Source organism: Carassius gibelio, chromosome A10 (genome assembly GCF_023724105.1).
Source record: "Carassius gibelio isolate Cgi1373 ecotype wild population from Czech Republic chromosome A10, carGib1.2-hapl.c, whole genome shotgun sequence".
Lineage (NCBI taxonomy): Eukaryota > Metazoa > Chordata > Actinopteri > Cypriniformes > Cyprinidae > Carassius > Carassius gibelio.
The window spans coordinates 13,053,221-13,072,337 of record NC_068380.1 but is presented as its reverse complement, the minus strand read 5'-3'; the positions used below and the strand labels follow the sequence as shown (position 1 = coordinate 13,072,337).

General features: G+C 42.9%; 3 protein-coding genes across 5 annotated transcripts in view; 1 reads left to right on the top strand and 2 right to left on the bottom strand.

The window, feature by feature from the left end:
* The window catches only part of LOC128021219 (cell adhesion molecule 2-like), a 392,008-nt gene that overhangs the window by 149,083 nt on the left and 223,808 nt on the right, over positions 1–19,117 (bottom strand). The gene's annotated exons all lie outside the window — the stretch shown is intronic.
* Positions 1,333–3,443, bottom strand: LOC128021222 (uncharacterized). Its single transcript, XM_052608269.1, has one exon. The coding sequence runs from the start codon at positions 3,388–3,390 to the stop codon at positions 2,527–2,529; it is 864 nt and encodes a 287-aa protein (XP_052464229.1). The 5' UTR covers positions 3,391–3,443; the 3' UTR covers positions 1,333–2,526.
* On the top strand, positions 5,640–7,957 carry LOC128021220 (CD209 antigen-like protein C). Its single transcript, XM_052608265.1, has 5 exons — positions 5,640–6,055; positions 6,138–6,626; positions 7,003–7,130; positions 7,220–7,326; positions 7,432–7,957. Exons 1-5 carry the CDS (start codon positions 5,977–5,979, stop codon positions 7,565–7,567), a joined length of 939 nt encoding a protein of 312 aa, XP_052464225.1. The 5' UTR covers positions 5,640–5,976; the 3' UTR covers positions 7,568–7,957.

Genomic DNA, 19,117 nt, shown 5'->3' with positions numbered 1-19,117 from the left:
TATTTTTGAGATGGAAAAATGCAGTTTTACAAATGCTAGAAACGTGGCTTTCTAAGGAAAGATTGCGATCAAGTAGCACACCTAGGTTCCTAACTGATGACGAAGAATTGACAGAGCAACCATCAAGTCTTAGACAGTGTTCTAGGTTATTACAAGTAGAGTTTTTAGGCCCTATGATTAACACCTCCTATGCATTCCATTAGTTTTTCAAATTGGTGTGTTTCACCGGGCTGCGAGGAAATATAGAGCTGCGTATCATCAGCATAACAGTGAAAGCTAACACCATGTTTCCTGATGATATCTCCCAAGGGTAACATATAAAGCGTGAAGAGTAGCGGCCCTAGAACTGAGCCTTGAGGTACTCCATACTGCACTTGTGATCGATATGATACATCTTCATTCACTGCTACGAACTGATGGCGGTCATATAAGTACGATTTAAACCATGCTAATGCACTTCCACTGATGCCAACAAAGTGTTCAAGTCTATGCAAAAGAATGTTGTGGTCAATTGTGTCAAACGCAGCACTAAGATCCAATAAAACTAATAGAGAGATACACCCACGATCAGATGATAAGAGCAGATCATTTGTAACTCTAAGGAGAGCAGTTTCAGTACTATGATACGGTCTAAATCCTGACTGGAAATCCTCACATATACCATTTTTCTCTAAGAAGGAATATAATTGTGAGGATACCACCTTTTCTAGTATCTTGGACAGAAAAGGGAGATTCGAGATTGGTCTATAATTAACTAGTTCTCTGGGGTCAAGTTGTGGCTTTTTTATGAGAGGCTTAATAACAGCCAGTTTGAAGGTTTTGGGGACATGTCCTAATAACAATGAGGAATTAATAATAGTCAGAAGAGGACCTATGACTTCTGGAAGCACCTCTTTTAAGAGCTTAGATGGTATAGGGTCTAACATACATGTTGTAAGTTTAGATGATTTAACAAGTTTATACAATTCTTCCTCTCCTATAGTAGAGAATGAGTGGAACTGTTCCTCAGGGGGTCTATAGTGCACTGTCTGATGCGAAACTGTAGCTGACGGCTGAATGGTTGCAATTTTATCTCTAATAGTATCGATTTTAGAAGTAAAGTAGTTCATAAAGTCATTACTGTTGTGGTGTTGGGAAATGTCAACACTTGTTGAGGCTTTATTTTTCGTTAATTTAGCCACTGTATTGAATAAATACCTGGGGTTATGTTTGTTTTCTTCTAAAAGAGAAGAAAAGTAATCAGATCTAGCAGTTTTTAATGCTTTTCTGTAGGATATGCTACTTTCCCGCCAAGCAATACGAAATACCTCTAGTTTTGTTCATTTTTCGCTCCATTTTTCGGGCTGCTCTCTTTAGGGTGCGAGTATGCTCATTATACCATGGTGTCAAACTGTTTTCCTTAACCTTTCTTAAGCGTAAAGGAGCAACTGTATTTAAAGTGCTAGAAAAGAGAGAGTCCATAGTTTCTGTTACATCATCAAGTTGTTCTGAGGTTTTGGATATGCTAAGGAATTCGGATACATCAGGAAGATAACTTAAAAAGCAGTCTTTTGTGGTAGAAGTGATGGTTCTTCGATACTTGTAACAAGAAGTAGAATTTACAATTTTGGCTATATGAAGTTTACACAGAACTAAATAATGATCTGAGATATCATCACTTGGCTGAATAATTTCAACACTATCAACATCAATTCCATGTGACAGTATTAAATCTAGAGTATGATTTCGACAATGAGTAGGTCCTGAAACGTGTTGTCTAACACCAATAGAGTTCAGAATGTCTATAAATGCTGATCCCAATACATCTTTTTCATTATCGACATGGATATTAAAATCACCAACTATTAAGACTTTATCTGCAGCCAGAACTAACTCGGATGTAAAATCACCAAACTCTTTAATAAAGTCTGTATGGTGCCCTGGTGGCCTGTATACAGTAGCCAGTACAAACATAACAGGGGATTTATCATTAACATTGGTTTCTCTGGATAATGTTATATGAAGCACCATTACTTCAAACGAGTTATACTTGAAGCCTGCCCTCTGAGAAATCCTGAAAACGTTATTATAAATTGAAGCAACACCTCCCCCTTTGCCTTTAAGACGCGGCTCGTGTTTATAACAATAATCTTGGGGGGTGGACTCATTTAAAATAATGTAATCATCAGGTTTTAGCCAGGTTTCTGTCAAGCAGAGCACATCTATATTATGATCAGTTATCATATTATTTACAAAAAGTGTTTTCGTAGAAATGGATCTGATATTCAATAAGCCAATCTTTATCATTTGTTTATCCATATTGCATTTGTTTTTTATTTGTTGAACCTCAATTAAATTGTTAACCTTAACTTGGTTTGGACGTTTTTTGTATTTTCTAGTTCGTGGAACAGACACAGTCTCTATAGTGTGATATCTAGGTGAAAGAGTCTCTATGTGCTGAGAATTAACTGACCTCTGTGACGGGAGGCAGCTAGCAGACGGTCGGTTTAGCCAGTCTGTCTGCTTCCTGACCTGGGCCCCAGTTAGTCAAGTATAAACACTAAGACTATTTGCCATATTTCTAGACAGAAGAGTGGCGCCACCCCAGGAGGGATGAAGACCATCTCTTTTAAACAGGTCAGGTCTGCCCCAAAAGCTCGTCCAATTGTCTATATAACCTATGTTATTCTGTGGGCACCACTTAGACATCCAGCCATTGAGTGATGACAATCTGCTATGCATCTCATCACCACGGTAAGCAGGGAGGGGACCAGAGCATATTACAGTGTCTGACATCGTGCTTGCAAGTTCACACACCTCTTTAAAGTTATTTTTAGTGATCTCCGACTGGCGAAGTCGAACATCATTAGCGCCGGCATGAATAACAATCTTACTGTATTTACGTTTAGCATTAGCCAGCACTTTTAAATTTGCCAAGATGTCAGGCGCTCTGGCTCCCGGTAAACATTTGACTATGGTGGCTGGTGTCTCTATATTCACGTTCCGTACAATAGAATCGCCAATAACTAGAGCACTTTCATCAGGTTTCTCAGTGGGTGCATCACTGAGTGGGGAGAACCTGTTTAATGTTTTGATCGGAACAGAAGAGCGGTGTTTTGACCCACGACTACGCTGCCTCACCGTCACCCAGTTGCCCTGCTGCAGGGGCTCTGCTGGAACCGGACAATGTACAGGAATCCCTGAGCTAGACGCATCCAAAGCCATATCTAGAGCCCTAACATTCTTACTGTCCTCAATTAAAGTTTGGATGCGTGTCTCTAATTCTGAAATCTTCTCTGTCAGCCTAACTGTTTCCCTGCATTTATCACATGTGAATCCCTCATCAGCGACAGAGATAGATAAACTGTACATGTGGCAAGAGGTGCAAATAACAATTGTAGGAGAAGCCATTACTCACCGTGCTTGATGAAATATTCTTACTGCGGTTGTTTGATGAACTTGTGGAAAAGCCACCTCCACCTTCCCATTGGACGTCGCTAAGCGGCCAAGAGACCCCTCAGGGTGACCTGGCCGGACATCCTGCCGGATGCGCCAAGCGGCAAGGCGTCCCCTCAGGGTGATCTGGCCGAACATCCATGAAATTCCCTGCAGTGCTGTGCCAGTTCTGATGATCAGCCAGGCTCCTATCGAAAGCCTGTGATCTTGGCCACCTAATACCAGAGCACGAGGCCAGAACTGAGCACTGTAAAGGAAACTCACAGTGTTTGTTAGTAGACATATAACCACCAGCAAAATAACACCCATAAGCAGATAAAGAAATGGTTACATACTCACCCACCCTCCTGTACTGGAGTCCCGCTTATGGGGCGCCCCCTTTTGGTCTGGACCGTCAGTAAGGTGGTTACTATGAATATACGACCAACCAAAACCATCATAGGTCGAGGATAGGAGACTGTTATGTGAGAAATTCCAAGAGCTGGTGGCTACAGGGGAATTAGGCAGGGGGGGATAAAAGCAGAAGTTAAAAACATCCAAAGGAAGTGAGTAACTACTAGGTATCGCTCCGATCCAGACAAGAATGCTGCCTCATCTGAATCACATCCCTCAGACCCTGCTTAGCTCTTCGTGACCCGCGATTCCTCTTGCCCCTGCCCTTAGGCGAGGGAGGAGCGCGAGCTGCAACACTAGCCTTCTGTGCCTGTTTTCAATCCTCAGATCGAGATGGGCCAGGACCCCTTTGTTGATCGGGCTCGGACCTGGACTTTCGTGGAATGAAGGATTTAAAGGCAGCTGAGCGCGCCCTTGCCTCCCTGACCTTTTCGACCAGCATCTCGTCGGAGGTACCGAAAAGCTCAGAAGGCGAGACCGGAGCATCGAGAAGAAACCCCCTTTCTTCCCTCCCGATGTCTGCCAGGTTCACCCACAGATGTCTCTCCGTTACCACCATGGCCGCCATAGGCCTACCCATGGCAGAGGCGGACTGCTTGGTAGCACGGAGAGAGAGGTCTGTGTTGTTGCGCAGCTCGGCTACCTGGTCAGTTAAAAGGCCCTTGCCTATATCAAGGTCCTTCAGCAGGTCAGCCAGGTAAGCTTGAAGCACTGCCATCATGTGCAACAAAGTCGCAGCCTGACCTGCTGCTGCGTATGATAGCTAGCCAGCGTCTCTTCTACAGGGGGCATCCTCTCATAGCCGTTTTCGTGCATGCCCTTGATATTAGCATAACTTGTATGCTGAAACCGATGGATGCGAGAGGAAAACGACCTCTTCCATTCCTTTTCTACTTCTGCATGTAAGTCAGGCAAGAATGGAAGGCTCACTTGGGCTGGAAGGCTATGGTCAGACAAATAACACTCATCGAGGCGACCTCGCGACGTCACATTTCTAGCACGCTTCTATGGCAAGTCTAATTTTGCCATGGCGCGATCCATAACCTCTAACAGCTCCCCATACGCAGGGCAGGAGGATTGAGAAGGCTCAGCCTCAGCTTCTTCGCCACTTTCAGACATATCCTGCTCTTTCTGGGTAGAACCCAGCAGAGCACTAACTTCAGTATCAGAATGGGTTAATGACAACGCATCTTCCTCCAGAAGTTCACTCTCGTTTGCCGCCAGAGAGTGTGAAAGGAAAAGTCCCTCTCTACACTCCTCAGCGAGATCCACCTGTGATCCCCACGAGCTCATTCTCTTCCATGCCTCGGCAACAGCGGGTCCTGAGCCGCGGGAACCAGATGGCTGTCCCTCTTTCCTCAAAAAGAGAGACAAATGAGAGCGGAGCTTTTTCACAGAAAATCGCTCGCAGTGCACGCAGATTGCCCCCTCAAGGACATCGCGCGCGCGTGCTCTTCGCCCAAACAAGAGACGCAAAGACTTATTGCCAAACATGGCCCAGCTCTGGCTGAAAGGTTACATGCCATTGCCGACAGGAAGCCAGCGGTGCCAGCTTGACGCCACATTTGGGCCAAGTTCATTTGCTATGTGGGTGGTTGTGTAGAGATTATTGGCAAGCTAAGAAAAGTGAAATGCTTGTATTAAAATGGATTGACTAACAGCAATGAATCGAGAACAGGCATCATTTTTCTCATATCTGATGGGTGGACCAGGTGGATATTAATATATACAGGGAATATGTTAACTTTGAGGAGCATATTTTCATTCAAAAGTCTGATGAAACTTTCAATTTATTAAAAACAATATTCTGATTAAGCCTAGCAAGTTCTAGTTCTTTTTTCTTTTTTTCTACTGTAGCATTGTTGAGTGTTGCTTTTCAGATCAGTTATGTTATGCTAATCTGACTAAATACAAAGATGATGTAGCGCATAACAACGAAGTGTTAAACCAAGCAATTCCAAATCATGTGACTGCTACTGTATCCTTCAGCAAAACTACTGCCTTTTTAGGTATGCAAATGAAATTGGCATAAGCAGACAGGATATGACAAACCGTTAAACTTACAGCTAAACTAACAGCTCGTCTGCTAAGAGTAGACACACAGAGAAAGCTTCCATCATTTAAACAACTGAGTCAAACCACCCGAAAATGTCTGAGAGTACTTATGCCAATATAACATGGAATATTGGCAGACACACCAAGAGAAACCAAACATCTCAAAACACAGGTACAAATACAAACAAAATTATATTGTATTTTGTGTACAAAATTAAGAATCTTTATCTTCATATACTGCATGTAATCTTCAGGAAGTGATTCAGTGAAGATTAGATGCTCCAAAGCCGCTGCATTGTGTTTGGTGCTGCTGTGTGTTCTTCTGCTGACTGCAGTCATAGTGCTGTGTGTTCACATCCATACAAAGAACAAAAACCACACAGAAGAGAAAGAACAGCTACTAACCAAGATCACCAACCTCACAGAAGAAAGAGACCAGCTACTAACCAAGATCACCAACCTCACAGAAGAAACAGACCAGCTACTAACCAAGATCACCAACCTCACAGAAGAGAAAGACCAGCTACTAACCAAGATCACCAACCTCACAGAAGAGAGAGAGCAGCTAATAACCAAGATCACCAACCTCACAGAAGAGAGAGAGCAGCTACTAACCAAGATCACCAACCTCACAGAAGAGAGAGAGCGGCTACTAACTAAGATCACAATCCTCACAGAAGAGCGAGACCAGATTGTAAAGAAGAACACGCAGCTGAAAAAAGAGAGAGATGGATTATTATCAAGTAAATGTGACCTGATTAAACAAATAGACCAGGGATAGGCAACTCCGGTCCTGGAGGGCCACTATCCTGCAGAGTTTAGCTCCAACCCTAATTAAACACGCCTGAACAAGGCAATCAGTGTTTTCGGGCTTACTAGATAGATACAGGCAGGTGAGTTTTTATGAGGGCTGAAGCTAAACTCTGCAGGATAGTGGCCCTCCAGGACTGGAGTTGCCTATCCCTGAAATAGACCAAGCACCTCTGAAGAAAAATGAACTGTTTAAAAGTATTCATGAAAAGGATAATTATGAACAATATTAAAACTAAAACAACCACTTATTGGGAGATCAATGTGTTGGGAATATTGTGCTAATAGTTGAACTGGTTGTGTTTACAGATGGATGGATTAACTATCAATCTAGTTTTTACTTCCTTTCCTCACTGAAGAAGAACTGGATTGAGAGCAGAAGATACTGTACAGAGAGAGGAGCAGATCTGATCATAATAAACAACAAAGAGGAACAGGTGAGTAAAACTAATCTTCTTACTATAGTCAATATGAAGAAAATGTTATTACTTTATCATAAAAATATGTAATTGTCTCATTTTCTCAGGATTTTGTGAAGAAAATATCTGCTAATGCTCTTGTCTGGATTGGTCTTACTGACAGTGAAGTGGAGCGCTCATGGAAATGGGTTGATGGCAGCACACTGACCTCTGGGTGAGAAATCACTAAATTGAACTGATTATTTTCTAATAAATGATTCTCAAAGTCAGTATTCAATCAAACAGAAAGCAAAACTGAACATCTAATGCTGATCTGTAGTTCCAGCTTCTGGGATCCTCGAGAACCCAATGGAGGAACAGGAGAGAACTGTGCTCTTAATTATTCACCAGGATGGGCTGATTATCCATGTAGTGATCTTTTTCAATGGATCTGTGAAAAGGGCAGTTTAAAATAAGTAATGATGGCACTTCTTTCCCCTAGCTGTTTTTAAAGAACTGCAACTGCTCCAACTTTTTTTCTTTTTAAACAGTGTAGAATAATTTACAACACCAAACAGTGAAGTGACAGTGCTTGTGAATGTGCAGGAGAAAATCAAATATTGTGGCCATTCTCTCCTGTGTATTATTAAAATAACTCTTTGATTATACTCCTTTGTCGTGCTCTTTGTTTTGCACACCTACACAACAGTCACATTTGTCCTGACCTTTGGAATATACAAGTCCGACTCTCTAATCATTAGGCCACAACTGCCCCTAAAAGGTACTAATATGTAGCATTTATATACTAATATGTACAGTTTAGTTAATAAAATGGTTTGTACCATTTCAATAAGAAATGTGAAGAAACAAAGGTTCTAGACCCTGCAGATGGACCTCAAATGCCATCAGGTGCGCTGTTCCTGAAGTATATGTACTGGGTTTATTGGCAAAATGTATTGAAATCAGAAAGACCTACATACAAAAAAAAAACAAAAAAACAAAACAAAAAACTAAATGGCACTAAAAGTGGTTCATATAAAGGATAATGTACATTCATCAGGTTTTCATCACAGAATAACCCCCGAAAGGGTGATCAGGATCGGTGATCTTATATCCCCCTGAAGGGGGTTATTCTGCGATAACAACTGTCTGGATGAACATTTTTCTGCTTATTGCACAGCTACTTGCCACATAAGTAAATTATTAGACACAAAATATTTGAATGTAAAGCTTCCATGAAGACAACATTTGCATTTGTATGAAATGAGAGAGCAAGTCCATAGTGCTACCAGGATGACATAATTAAATAATTGTACACATAATATTGAATTGAGTTTTAATATTGTTTTAGCTAACAAAATGCAAACCTTCCACAATGAAAAAAACTTTCTTATCAATAGTATAGCACCGACTTCAGTTGTCCGGATGAACCTGTGTTTTCATCTTTTAACGGTTGTTATTGAGAGATAACATACCTTTTGTTTTGTGACTGACCAGTCACAATCAAGTATTCCATATAACAATGTCTCGTAATCAAAGATGAACAACTAAAAGTGCTATTTAGCACCTATCTTTAAAGGTGCTATACAGCATCTTTGTCAAATGGTGCTAGGTAGATCCATAGGAACCCCATTATTCTTTTTTACTCCACTCTCATGTGTTTGCTATGACTAGGAATTTACTACAATGGCAAAGGCTGTTTTGAATCACTTTTAGGCTTTTCTGAGGTCAAAAAGTTTTGTGTGTGGGACCTGGAATGTTTGCTTATAGGGGAGCCTTGGGGGCAAAAGTTTGAGAACCACATTATCTTCAGGAAATACACTATTGTGTGGAGTGGCTACATAGCACCTCAATTGCCCCAAAGAACTGCTTTGGTGTGTGTGTGTGTGTGTGTGTGTGTGTGTGTGTGTGTGTCTAGAGATACATCAAGCTTTAGTTAGCCATGAATGCCTCAAAAATAACCTTCAGAGAAATGTTTGACAATGCTGCTGTATCTGAGGTTTGGCAAAATTACGTTAAAATACTTGCATTCTACATGACGTAAGTGTGGAAGTGGCTCTTTTGTGGAAAATCACTGGCCCCATTCACCTTCATTGCATTCTCGGCCAAAATTCACACACAAATGCAGTGAAGTTCACAGACCACAAGCAGTTTGTAAATCAAGATATATGTGTGTGTGCATTAGAAATACATTTCTGAATCTTGTCCTGTGCATTTGTGAATCTTGAGTAAATTTGTAAATGTTGTTTGCATTTCTGAATTTTGTGTGTATTTCTGAATTTTCTGTGCATTTCTGAATTTTGTATGCATTTGTGAATCTTCTGTGCTTTTTAAATTTTGTGTGTGCATTTGTACATTTTGTGCACATTTGTGTATCCTGTGTGTGTATTTATGAATCATGTGTGTGCATGTATGAATCCTGTGTGTGCATATGTGAATGTAGTGTGTGCATTTTATTTTTATTGAGACTCTTTTGGCTCCATATTACCTGCTGTCCAATGCCCCTGGTCAGGGTAACCTAGTTTTTTAAGCGTCATGCGTTTCCTGCAACTAGCTAATCAGCGGTAGTTTTGCTATGAAAGTGTTGAACTATGGGCCCAATAAATTCACTTTAACCACCACAGAAAAAAAAAAAAAAAACGTTTGATGCAAAGTTTTAATTTGGCAGCCATTTCTGTTGCTCGGACCTTCTAGCAACAGAGCAATAAAGTGCTAAACCGAATTGACACCAAACCATGTGATTTCCCCTTTACCAAGACTATTAATGTTTTTTGCAAATGAATTTGTATGAACACACAAAACCTCACACATTCTCTTGTACTTTGACATACTTTGGACTGCTGAAACATTCATCCGCTGAAATTACAGTCTCAAAAAGCAGATGACTACAGAGAAGAAACAGTGTCTTTCATTCCACAACTGATTCACAATGACCAGGAGTATTTATGGCACTATAAACACTGATGAAATATATATATCACCAAACACACAAGAGCTGCTCCGGATATATATATATATATATATATATGAAGTAGGACACGACTCGAGGAGGAAGGTAAGGGTGGATTTTATTAAAAGAAAGGGTTGTGGAAGGGGTTGTTGTGAGGCGGTTTGGTGCTTGGTGCTTGGCGTCTTGGCTATGGGTGCGCTGGTGCAGTGTGGGTCCGTGCTCTCCCATGGGCGTTGGGGCTGTCGGTCACACGCTGCTCTCTGCGGGCAAAGGGTGACGCTGATGAGAGCTCGGGACACGTGTCACACTCCCCAACCCCCACCCAAGCGTGGTGTTGTTCCTCTGGAGAAGTGGGGAGACCGGGGGAGGGTGGGGAGTGGAGCTGGAAGTGGATGCCGACCCGGCTGAAGAGAAGGAACATCTCCTGGGCTATGGCCTTTGTTGTGGCTTTACGGAGGGGAATGGCCTCAGGATACCGGGTGGAATAGTCCACAATGACGAGGATGTATTCTTGACCCCAGGCGGACTTCAGCAGTGGCCCCACCAAATCCATCCCAATCTGCTATGATGGGGAGCGGTATCAGCGGGCTGGGGGGAAGGGTCCGAGGCGACGTCCATTGGCACATTGGGCAGGCCTGGGAGAACCATTGGACTTCAGCCTCTAGGCCCGGCCAGTGGAATCAGTCACGGAGGCGTTGGATCGTATTTTGGGCTCCCAGGTGGCCTGCCATTGGATGGGCATGGGCGATCTCGATCACCGCCTCCGTTTTGCTGCGCGGGACCACCAGAAGGGTTACTCCTCCCCCCTCCGCTGGTCGACACAGTAAAGCAGGCCATTATCCATGATGAAATGGGGCGTTGGGTGTAACAAATCAAAGTAGAGGTTAGGAGGAGGACGGGGTCACTCACCATCCCTGGGGCTGTCGGAGGCCAGCAGCACGGGATGTCGTCCGGCTTTCCTGCCAGGTTTCCTGGTTGGGCGGTTCCTGTCCAGGCTGGCGGGCTGAGTGACGGAGGCAAGTAGGGAGTCGAACCCTGGCCAGTCTCTTCCAAGGAGGCCCTGCACGATGTCTAATGGCCAGGCACCGGTCGGCGGTGACCAGAGAAAATACGTGAGGTAAGGAGAGTGAAAAAAAAAAAAAATCCAAACCAGTGGGGAGGGGTCGTCGGTGTCCTCTTCACTGTTATGCACGCATTCTCCACCAGTGTTGCGGGGGTGAAGTAGGACACGTCTCGAAGATGAAGGTAAGTTCCCAGAAGGGTGGATTTTATTAAAATAAAGGGTTGTGGAAGGCGTTGTTGTGAGGCGGTTTGGTGCTCGGTGTCTTGGCTATGGGTATGCTGGTTCAGTGTGGGTTCGTGCTCTCCTGTGGGCGTTGGGGCTGGCAGTCACATGCTGCTCTCTGCAGGCAAAGGGAAAGAAAAGATTAGCCGAGTCTTGCAGAGACATCTCTCACCTCTGTGCCTGCTTGCGGGGGTTTATATGAGCAGTGGCTGATGGTTCGCAGGTGTGGCCACTCAGCCCATGATGAGCAGTTGCAGGTGTGCCTGCTCCGTTTCCAGGGCGACGCTGATGAGAGCTCGGGACACGTGTCACAATAGATACTCACCTAAAGGCTTATTAGGAACACCATATTAATACTGTGTTTGACCCCTTTTCACCTTCAAAACTGCCTTAATTCTACGTGGCATTGATTTAACCTAGGTGCTGAAAGCATTCTTTTTTTTTTTTTTTTTGTACTCAATTTTTATTGTCTTGTCTTGTTGGGTAACAATATAAAAGAGATGTTGTGACAGTACAGATATATATAGCAATACATTCATCACCCTCCCATCGAACCCCCCCTCCCACCCCTACCGCATGGGATACAACAAAACTATCAGTGTAGCACAGTCAGTGTTATAGAACAGTTCACTTAGTGTCTTTCCAGTAAAATGTCCTGAACTCTAGCGATTCCATTGCTCCATGTTTGTATAGTCCGAGGTGTAGCGCCGTTGATCTTGGCAGAAGAAAGTTCAAGAAAAAGAATCTCTAAGAACGTGTTCAGCCAATGCTTATGGGCTAAGTTGTGTGGTGGAACCCAAACTTGAACAATTTTTTTGGCTGCTGTAAGACCAGCTAACCAAATTTTTCTAGACCTTTTATTCATGTCTTCAAGTTTAGAGTCATCATTGAGAAGGTGTAAAACAGGGTCCATAGGGAGCTGAATATCAATCAGATCAGACAATGCTTGTAACACCTTATTCCAAAAATCATAGATCTTGGGGCAGTCCCACATTATATGCATAAAAGTCCCCAAAGTATTTTGTGAGCACAAGGTACAAAATGGGTGTGGAGCATGACCAATCAAGTGTCTGATTCTAGGAGTAAGATATGCCCTATGAGATATCTTCATATGAATAAACTGATGATTAGGATTATGAGAGGAGCTACATATATTATCCCAGCTTGTGTTCCAGTCTATTTCTCTACGTCTGAGCGCCATTGCACGATCCCATGCTAATGTAATAGGCTTAGGAGATAAATATGATAGTAACCTAGCATACAGAAAAGAGACGACACTTTTTGGGGCCACCTTTATCCAGCCGACTACTGGGTGCTCCTTCATCTCTGAGCCCCATACAACCTTGTGTGCTTTGAAAGCTGACCTAAGTCTGAAGTAAAAGAATAAGGAATGTCTAGGGATACCGTAAAGTGAAACCAAGTCATTAAAGCTTAGTAAAGAATCTTCACCATTTAAGTCTCCAATGACCCATATACCCTTCTCTGCCCATACATCATGAATGAATGGCTTATTTCCAGACAATAACTTGTTATTACGCCATACAGGAGATGTTTTATGCCATTTTGATTTAAAACCCACTAATCTCTCAACTTGTCTAATGATCTGAAGCATGTATGTCAATACTGGGCCATACCTCAATGTACAATGGTTAATGGAGAGACCAGAAAATAGAAAATCCCTAAGCCTAATGGGAGCAATTATGTCTTGTTCTATTGTCTTCCATGGTGATATAGAATTTGAATCCAACCACTGCTTCATTGGAGGCAAGATAAATGACCAATGATAGTATTTAAAGTTGGGGAATGCCCAGCCTCCTTCTAGTCTGTTATGCTGTAGTGTGGTCCGTTTAATACGTGGTCGCCTCCCATTCCATATATATTTTGTGAGTAGCGAGTCAACCTTGGACCAGTAATCCTTCGGCGGAGGTAGTGGTAGCATAGAGGAGATAAAGTTAATGCGTGGTAAAATATTCATTTTCACTACTGCTATGCGAGACGGGACAGATGCAGGGAGAGCAGACCATCTTTCTGTATCTTCCTCAACCTTCTTCAAAGCATTTGTGTAGTTTAATTTAGTTATGGTTGTAATAGATGTTTGAATTAACACTCCTAGATATTTGACCTCTTTGGCAACTGCAATATTAGTAGGTAAAACTAACTGACTTCTATCCCTGTTAATTAACATCAAAGCAGATTTAGAGAAATTAATTTTAAAACCGGATAGTGCACCAAACATATTTAATGTTTTAATAGTGTTGGGAAGAGAATTCTGTACATCTGACATATATATTAATGTATCATCTGCATACATTGACACTTTGTGAGTAGAAGTGCCAATGTGAATAGGAGAAATAGTTATATTATTACGAATATACTGCGCTAGTGGTTCTATGGAAAGATTAAAGATTAAAGGGGACAGAGGACAGCCCTGTCTTGTACCACGGTTTATAGTAAACAAATTTGAAATGACACCTCCTATACAGACTCTAGCAGAAGGATTCGCGTACAGCACCTGAATCATTTTAATAAACTTAGGACCAAGCTTAAATTCTTTAAGGACACGCCATAAGTACTGCCACTCAAGCCTATCAAAGGCCTTCTCTGCATCTAGAAAGAGAAGGCCACAAGAAGAGGGGATTTTCTGCGCTTCACCTAAAATGTGAATTAGTCGCCTAATGTTGTCTGCAGCCAAACGGCCCTTCATGAATCCTGTTTGGTCAGGATGTATTAAATATGGCAATACTGACTCTAGTCTGTGGGCTAATACACGGGAATAAATTTTGAGGTCGGCATTAATAAGTGATATTGGCCGGTAGCTTGCACAGTCAGAAGGGTCTTTGTCCAGTTTGGGGATAACTGAAATAAGAGCAGTATTAAGGTCTTTTTGGAAATGCCCTTGTTCAATAGCAAAGTTTATAGAATCGAGCCAAAAAGGACCTAAAGTCTCCCATAAAACTGAATAAAGCTCAACCGGCAAACCATCTAGGCCTGGGGATCGCCCTCTCTTCATACTTTTTAGCGCTAATTGTAATTCCTCCAGTGAGATAGGCAAGTCAAGATGTTCTGCATCCTCTATGGAAAGAGTAGGAAGATTCAGGTTGTTAAAGAAATTTGTATAATCATTCTCAGAGGGCTGACAGTCGCTAGAGTACAGTTTTGCAAAAAAGGAGGCGAATGATTCATTTATATCTAATAATAATAATAATAATAATACATTATATTTATAATGCACTTTTCATCAGAGATCTCAAAGTGCTACAGGGTTAAAACAAAACAAAAAGATAAGCAGTTCTTTAATAATAATAATCTAAAAGGGACCAAAAGCTTTGCTAAAAAGAAATGTCTTGAGGCCTTTTTTAAAACAATCAGTAGATTGTGGAGCCCTCAAGGAGTCAGGGAGGCCATTCCACAGATGCGGGGCAGCAGTACAAAAGGCCCTGTCTCCCATTGTCCTCAGTCTGGTTCTGGGTATGTGGAGGAGGTTTGAGTGAGTGGAACGGAGGGAACGGGTTGTGGTTTGTGGGTTGATAAGTTCTTTTAGGTAGGAGGGGGCATGTCCATGGATGCATTGATGTGTGAGGAGTGAAACCTTGTACTCAATCCTGGTGGAGATGGGAAGCCAGTGGAGTGAGTGAAGAATGGGGGTAATGTGCTCATATTTCCGCACTCTCATCAGGATCCTAGCTGCAGAGTTTTGGATGTATTGAAGCCTCTGCAGACTCTTTCCAGGAATCCCAATGAGAAGTGCATTGCAGTAGTCCAGTCTGGAGGAGACAAAGGCATGAACCAGTTTTTCGGCATCTGAAAAGGTGAGAATGGGCCGGAGTTTGGAGATGTTACGGAGGTGGTAGAAAGAGGTCTTGCATAAGTGATTTATATGAGCTTCAAAAGTGAGTTGGGAGTCAATTTTTACACCAAGATTAGTTACTGTTGATGAGAGGGGAATGTTGGTGCCAGAAAAGGTGATACTGGTTATGGATGATGATTTGATTTGGTGAGGAGTGCCAATCAAGATGGCTTCGGTTTTGGAGCTATTTAGTTGAAGGAAGTTGTGCTCCATCCATACCTTTATCTCCTCCAGACAGGTACTGAGTTTTGATGGGGATGACTGTGAGGGTGTGGATTCAGCTGTGGCATGTACATAGAGCTGTATGTCATCGGCATAGCAGTGGAATGAGATTTTGTGACGGCTGATGATTTGGCCAAGGGGGGTGAGGTAGAGAATGAAGAGGATGGGGCCAAGGACTGACCCCTGGGGGACACCGCAAGTAACTGTGTGTGGATATGATTTGGAGTGGCCCAGGGAGATGTATTCTGTCCGGTTTGTGAGGTATGATCTGAACCAACTGAGGGCAGTATCATTTAGTCCAGTAGTGAGGTGGAGCCGGTTTAAAAGAATACCATGGTCGACAGTATCAAATGCAGCAGAAAGGTCCAGGAGGATGAGGAGGGAAGGGGAGCCAGCATCAGATGATATGAGGAGGTCGTTTGTGACTCTAACGAGGGCAGTCTCTGTGCTGTGAGCAGAGCGGAAACCTGACTGGAATTTTTCAAAGAGGTTATTATTTTTGAGGTGGTCCTGAAGGTGGCTGGCAACTGCTTTCTCAAGTACTTTTGATATGAAGGGGAGATTTGAGATGGGCCTATAGTTGGATAGGACTTCCGAATCAAGAGTGGGTTTTTTGAGCAGTGGTGTGATAATGGCATTTTTTAAGACAGGGGGAACGTAACCAGTTTTGAGGGAATGATTTATAACAGCAGTGATCAGGGCACTTAGGACGGTGATATGAGTTTTTACCAGGGAGGTTGGGAGAGGGTCCAGGGGACAGGTGGAGGATTTCATCTTCCTGATGATGTTCTGCACCTCTTCTGATGAAACCTCAGGAAAGCAGTTTAGGGGTTGGGAGATGGTATATGTTGGGGGAACAGTTTGGGTGGGAGGACCAGAAAGGGCAGAGCGAATATGTGCAGTTTTTGATGTGAAGAAATCCATGAATTTATTGCACTGCTCTTCTGTAGCGGCAGTAAGTGGGGTCGATTGTGGTTTGAGAAGGTGGTTTATAGTGGAAAAGAGCTGCTTGGAATTTCCTGGACTGTTTCTGATGGCATCGGAGTAAAACTGTGACCTTGCCTCTTTGAGGGACTGTGCATATTTTTGTTGTTGCTTCCGGTAGATTTGTTTATGTACAGTGAGGCCAGAGGCTCTGAAACGCCGCTCAAGGACCCGCCCTGCTGCCTTCATCTTACGAAGCCCATCTGTAAACCAGGGTGCTGAGTGGGTGAAGGTGACTGTTCTTGTTTTAACAGGTGCATGGAGGTCCAGGAGGCTGCTCAGATGGCTGTTGTAGTAGTCCACTGCTTCGTCAGCTGATAAGAAGTGTGTGGAAAGATGCTGAAAGTCTGCTGCCAAGAGTTCTGGGTTTATGTTTTTTAGGTTTCTGAAACAGATGTTCCGCTTAGGCTTGGAGAGGCTGGATGGGGATGGCAAATCCATAGAGATTACCTTATGATCGGACACACCTAGGTCATACACCTGCAGGTTGGTTAGAGGGGCAGAGTTAGTAATGACCAGGTCCAGGGTATGCCCCCTGGTGTGTGTGGGAACACCAACAAGTTGTTTTAAGTTAAAGCAGTCCAGTAATTGAAGAAATTCAGCTGAAAAACGGCAGGAGGGGGTGTCAACATGGATGTTCATATCACCTAAAATTATAACATCGGCGGAGGATGTGCAGAAAGTTGTGAGGAGATTTGACATCTCAGTGATAAATGATGGGTTTGATTTTGGTGGTCGGTAGATGAGAAGGAACAACACAGGGGAAGGGTACTTACATTTAAATGCAAGGCATTCAAATGAAGATAGTTCAGGTAATGGTTGCAGAGATAAATCCAGATCGCTGCGATGGATGACTGACAGGCCGCCACCACGCCCCGTGCTGCGAGCTTTCTGGAGGTAGCTATATCCTTGGGGACAGCTCTCGTTTAAAGAAAAAAAGGTATTTGGTTGGTGCCAGGTCTCTGTAATGCACATATAATCCAGAGATTTTTCCAGGATATGGTCATGAATGAGGCAGGATTTGTTTGTAATAGACTGTGCATTTAAGAGTTCGATTTTGCTACTTGATGAAGCAACAAATCTTTGCACTGGCCGTAGCAGACTGGAGTCCACTCCACGTTTTGCATTCAGCTTCAGTGTATGTGGTGCGACAGTTCGTGTTGCTGACCAGAGAGCCGGGATGGTAGGACTTGTCTGTGAGCAGACAAACTTTCTGCGGGAACTTCTATGGAGATAGCGTGGACGGCGGAGAATTCCTAGTTGTTTAAGCACTGCAATGCACGGTGGAGTGAGGAAACTGTTGAGATTCATCAGCTGGTTGACGGAGTAACTCAACATAGTGGAGGCGGCGGCGCGGAAAAACGGCCGTTTTTAGCCGCGTAGCAGCTGCGATGCACGAGCAGCGACGACCAATTCCAGGGAGGCTCCGAGCAGGTGTTTTGCTAGCGGCAACAGGTAGGCCACCGCTAGACTCAAAAGCTACCTGATAACGTTAGCTATCCAGTAAGGTCCACAGTTCGGTGGTGCGGGAGGTAAACAGTTATTTTTTTTTTTTTTGTAAAAGGTCCACTGGTCGGTGGCCAGGGTAGAGGATAGTAAAAGATAAAAAGGTTAAAAACTTGGCGTTGTTTTGGCGCGACGGGAGAAGCGGCGAACAGACAGCGCCAGCGTCCTCTCCACAAGCCGTCCACAACGTGTCAAAATTTGGTTTTGCATCTAGAGTAGATGTCACCATTTCTCCTTGATCTTTTTTGATGCACGCTATTGTTCGGCTCTTCTCCTGACGCTTCAGAGTTAGGGCAAGAAGATGACTTGGGCGGCTACCTTGTGAATAATATTTGTGCTTAGTAATATGCATTAAATACTCTACTCTATGTCGTAACAGATTGTTTAGTTCAGCTTGATGTGTCTTCAATTGAGATTCCATGTCTTTATTATAATTTCTTTTAAGTTGGCCTTCTCTTTGTTCACATTTTTGTTCTAAATCTGAAATCTGACGTAGTCTATTATGTTTGTTGTGAGATGAGAATCTGATTGCATTGTTCCTGAGGAATCCCTTTATGGAGGCCCATAAGAACATTGGGTTCTCTACACTGCCCTTATTAATGTCTATGAATTCGTTAAGTTCAAGTTTTAGTTGATTAAGGAAGCTTTCATTCTGTAGTAATGAGGAATTAAACCTCCACCTAGAAGACTTATAGTTTCTGATATCTCCAAAACTAAATGTTGCTTCAATAGGGTTATGATCTGAGATATGCCTAGAAAGAAATTACTAAATTACCTAAAGCCTTAGAAGAAGTTATCTGAATGTGAGTAGCGACATCAGCCGACCTGTCTAGGGTATTGTCAAAAACTGTATTCATGTCTGCACCAATAACCAGGTGGTACTCATCTAAAGTTAACAATTATTTTGTAATGTTATGAAAAAATGCATAGTCAAAGACGGCTGGGGCATAAATACTAATAAAGGCTACTTTCCTTCCTTCAATGGAGGTACAACAGAATGCTAGCCTTCCTGAAGCATCTGAGTTTACTTTAATTATGTTTATAGTCAGATTACGTCTCATTAACACAGCTACCCCCTTGGCGCTACTGCCATCTGATGAGGCAGCTACCATTTTATATCTCCTGTTTTGTAGTCTTAGAGTATCATTAGGTTTAAGGTGAGTTTCTTGTAATAATGCTATATCAGCATTTTTACGATGAAGGAAATCTAAGACCTTGGACCTTTTGAATGG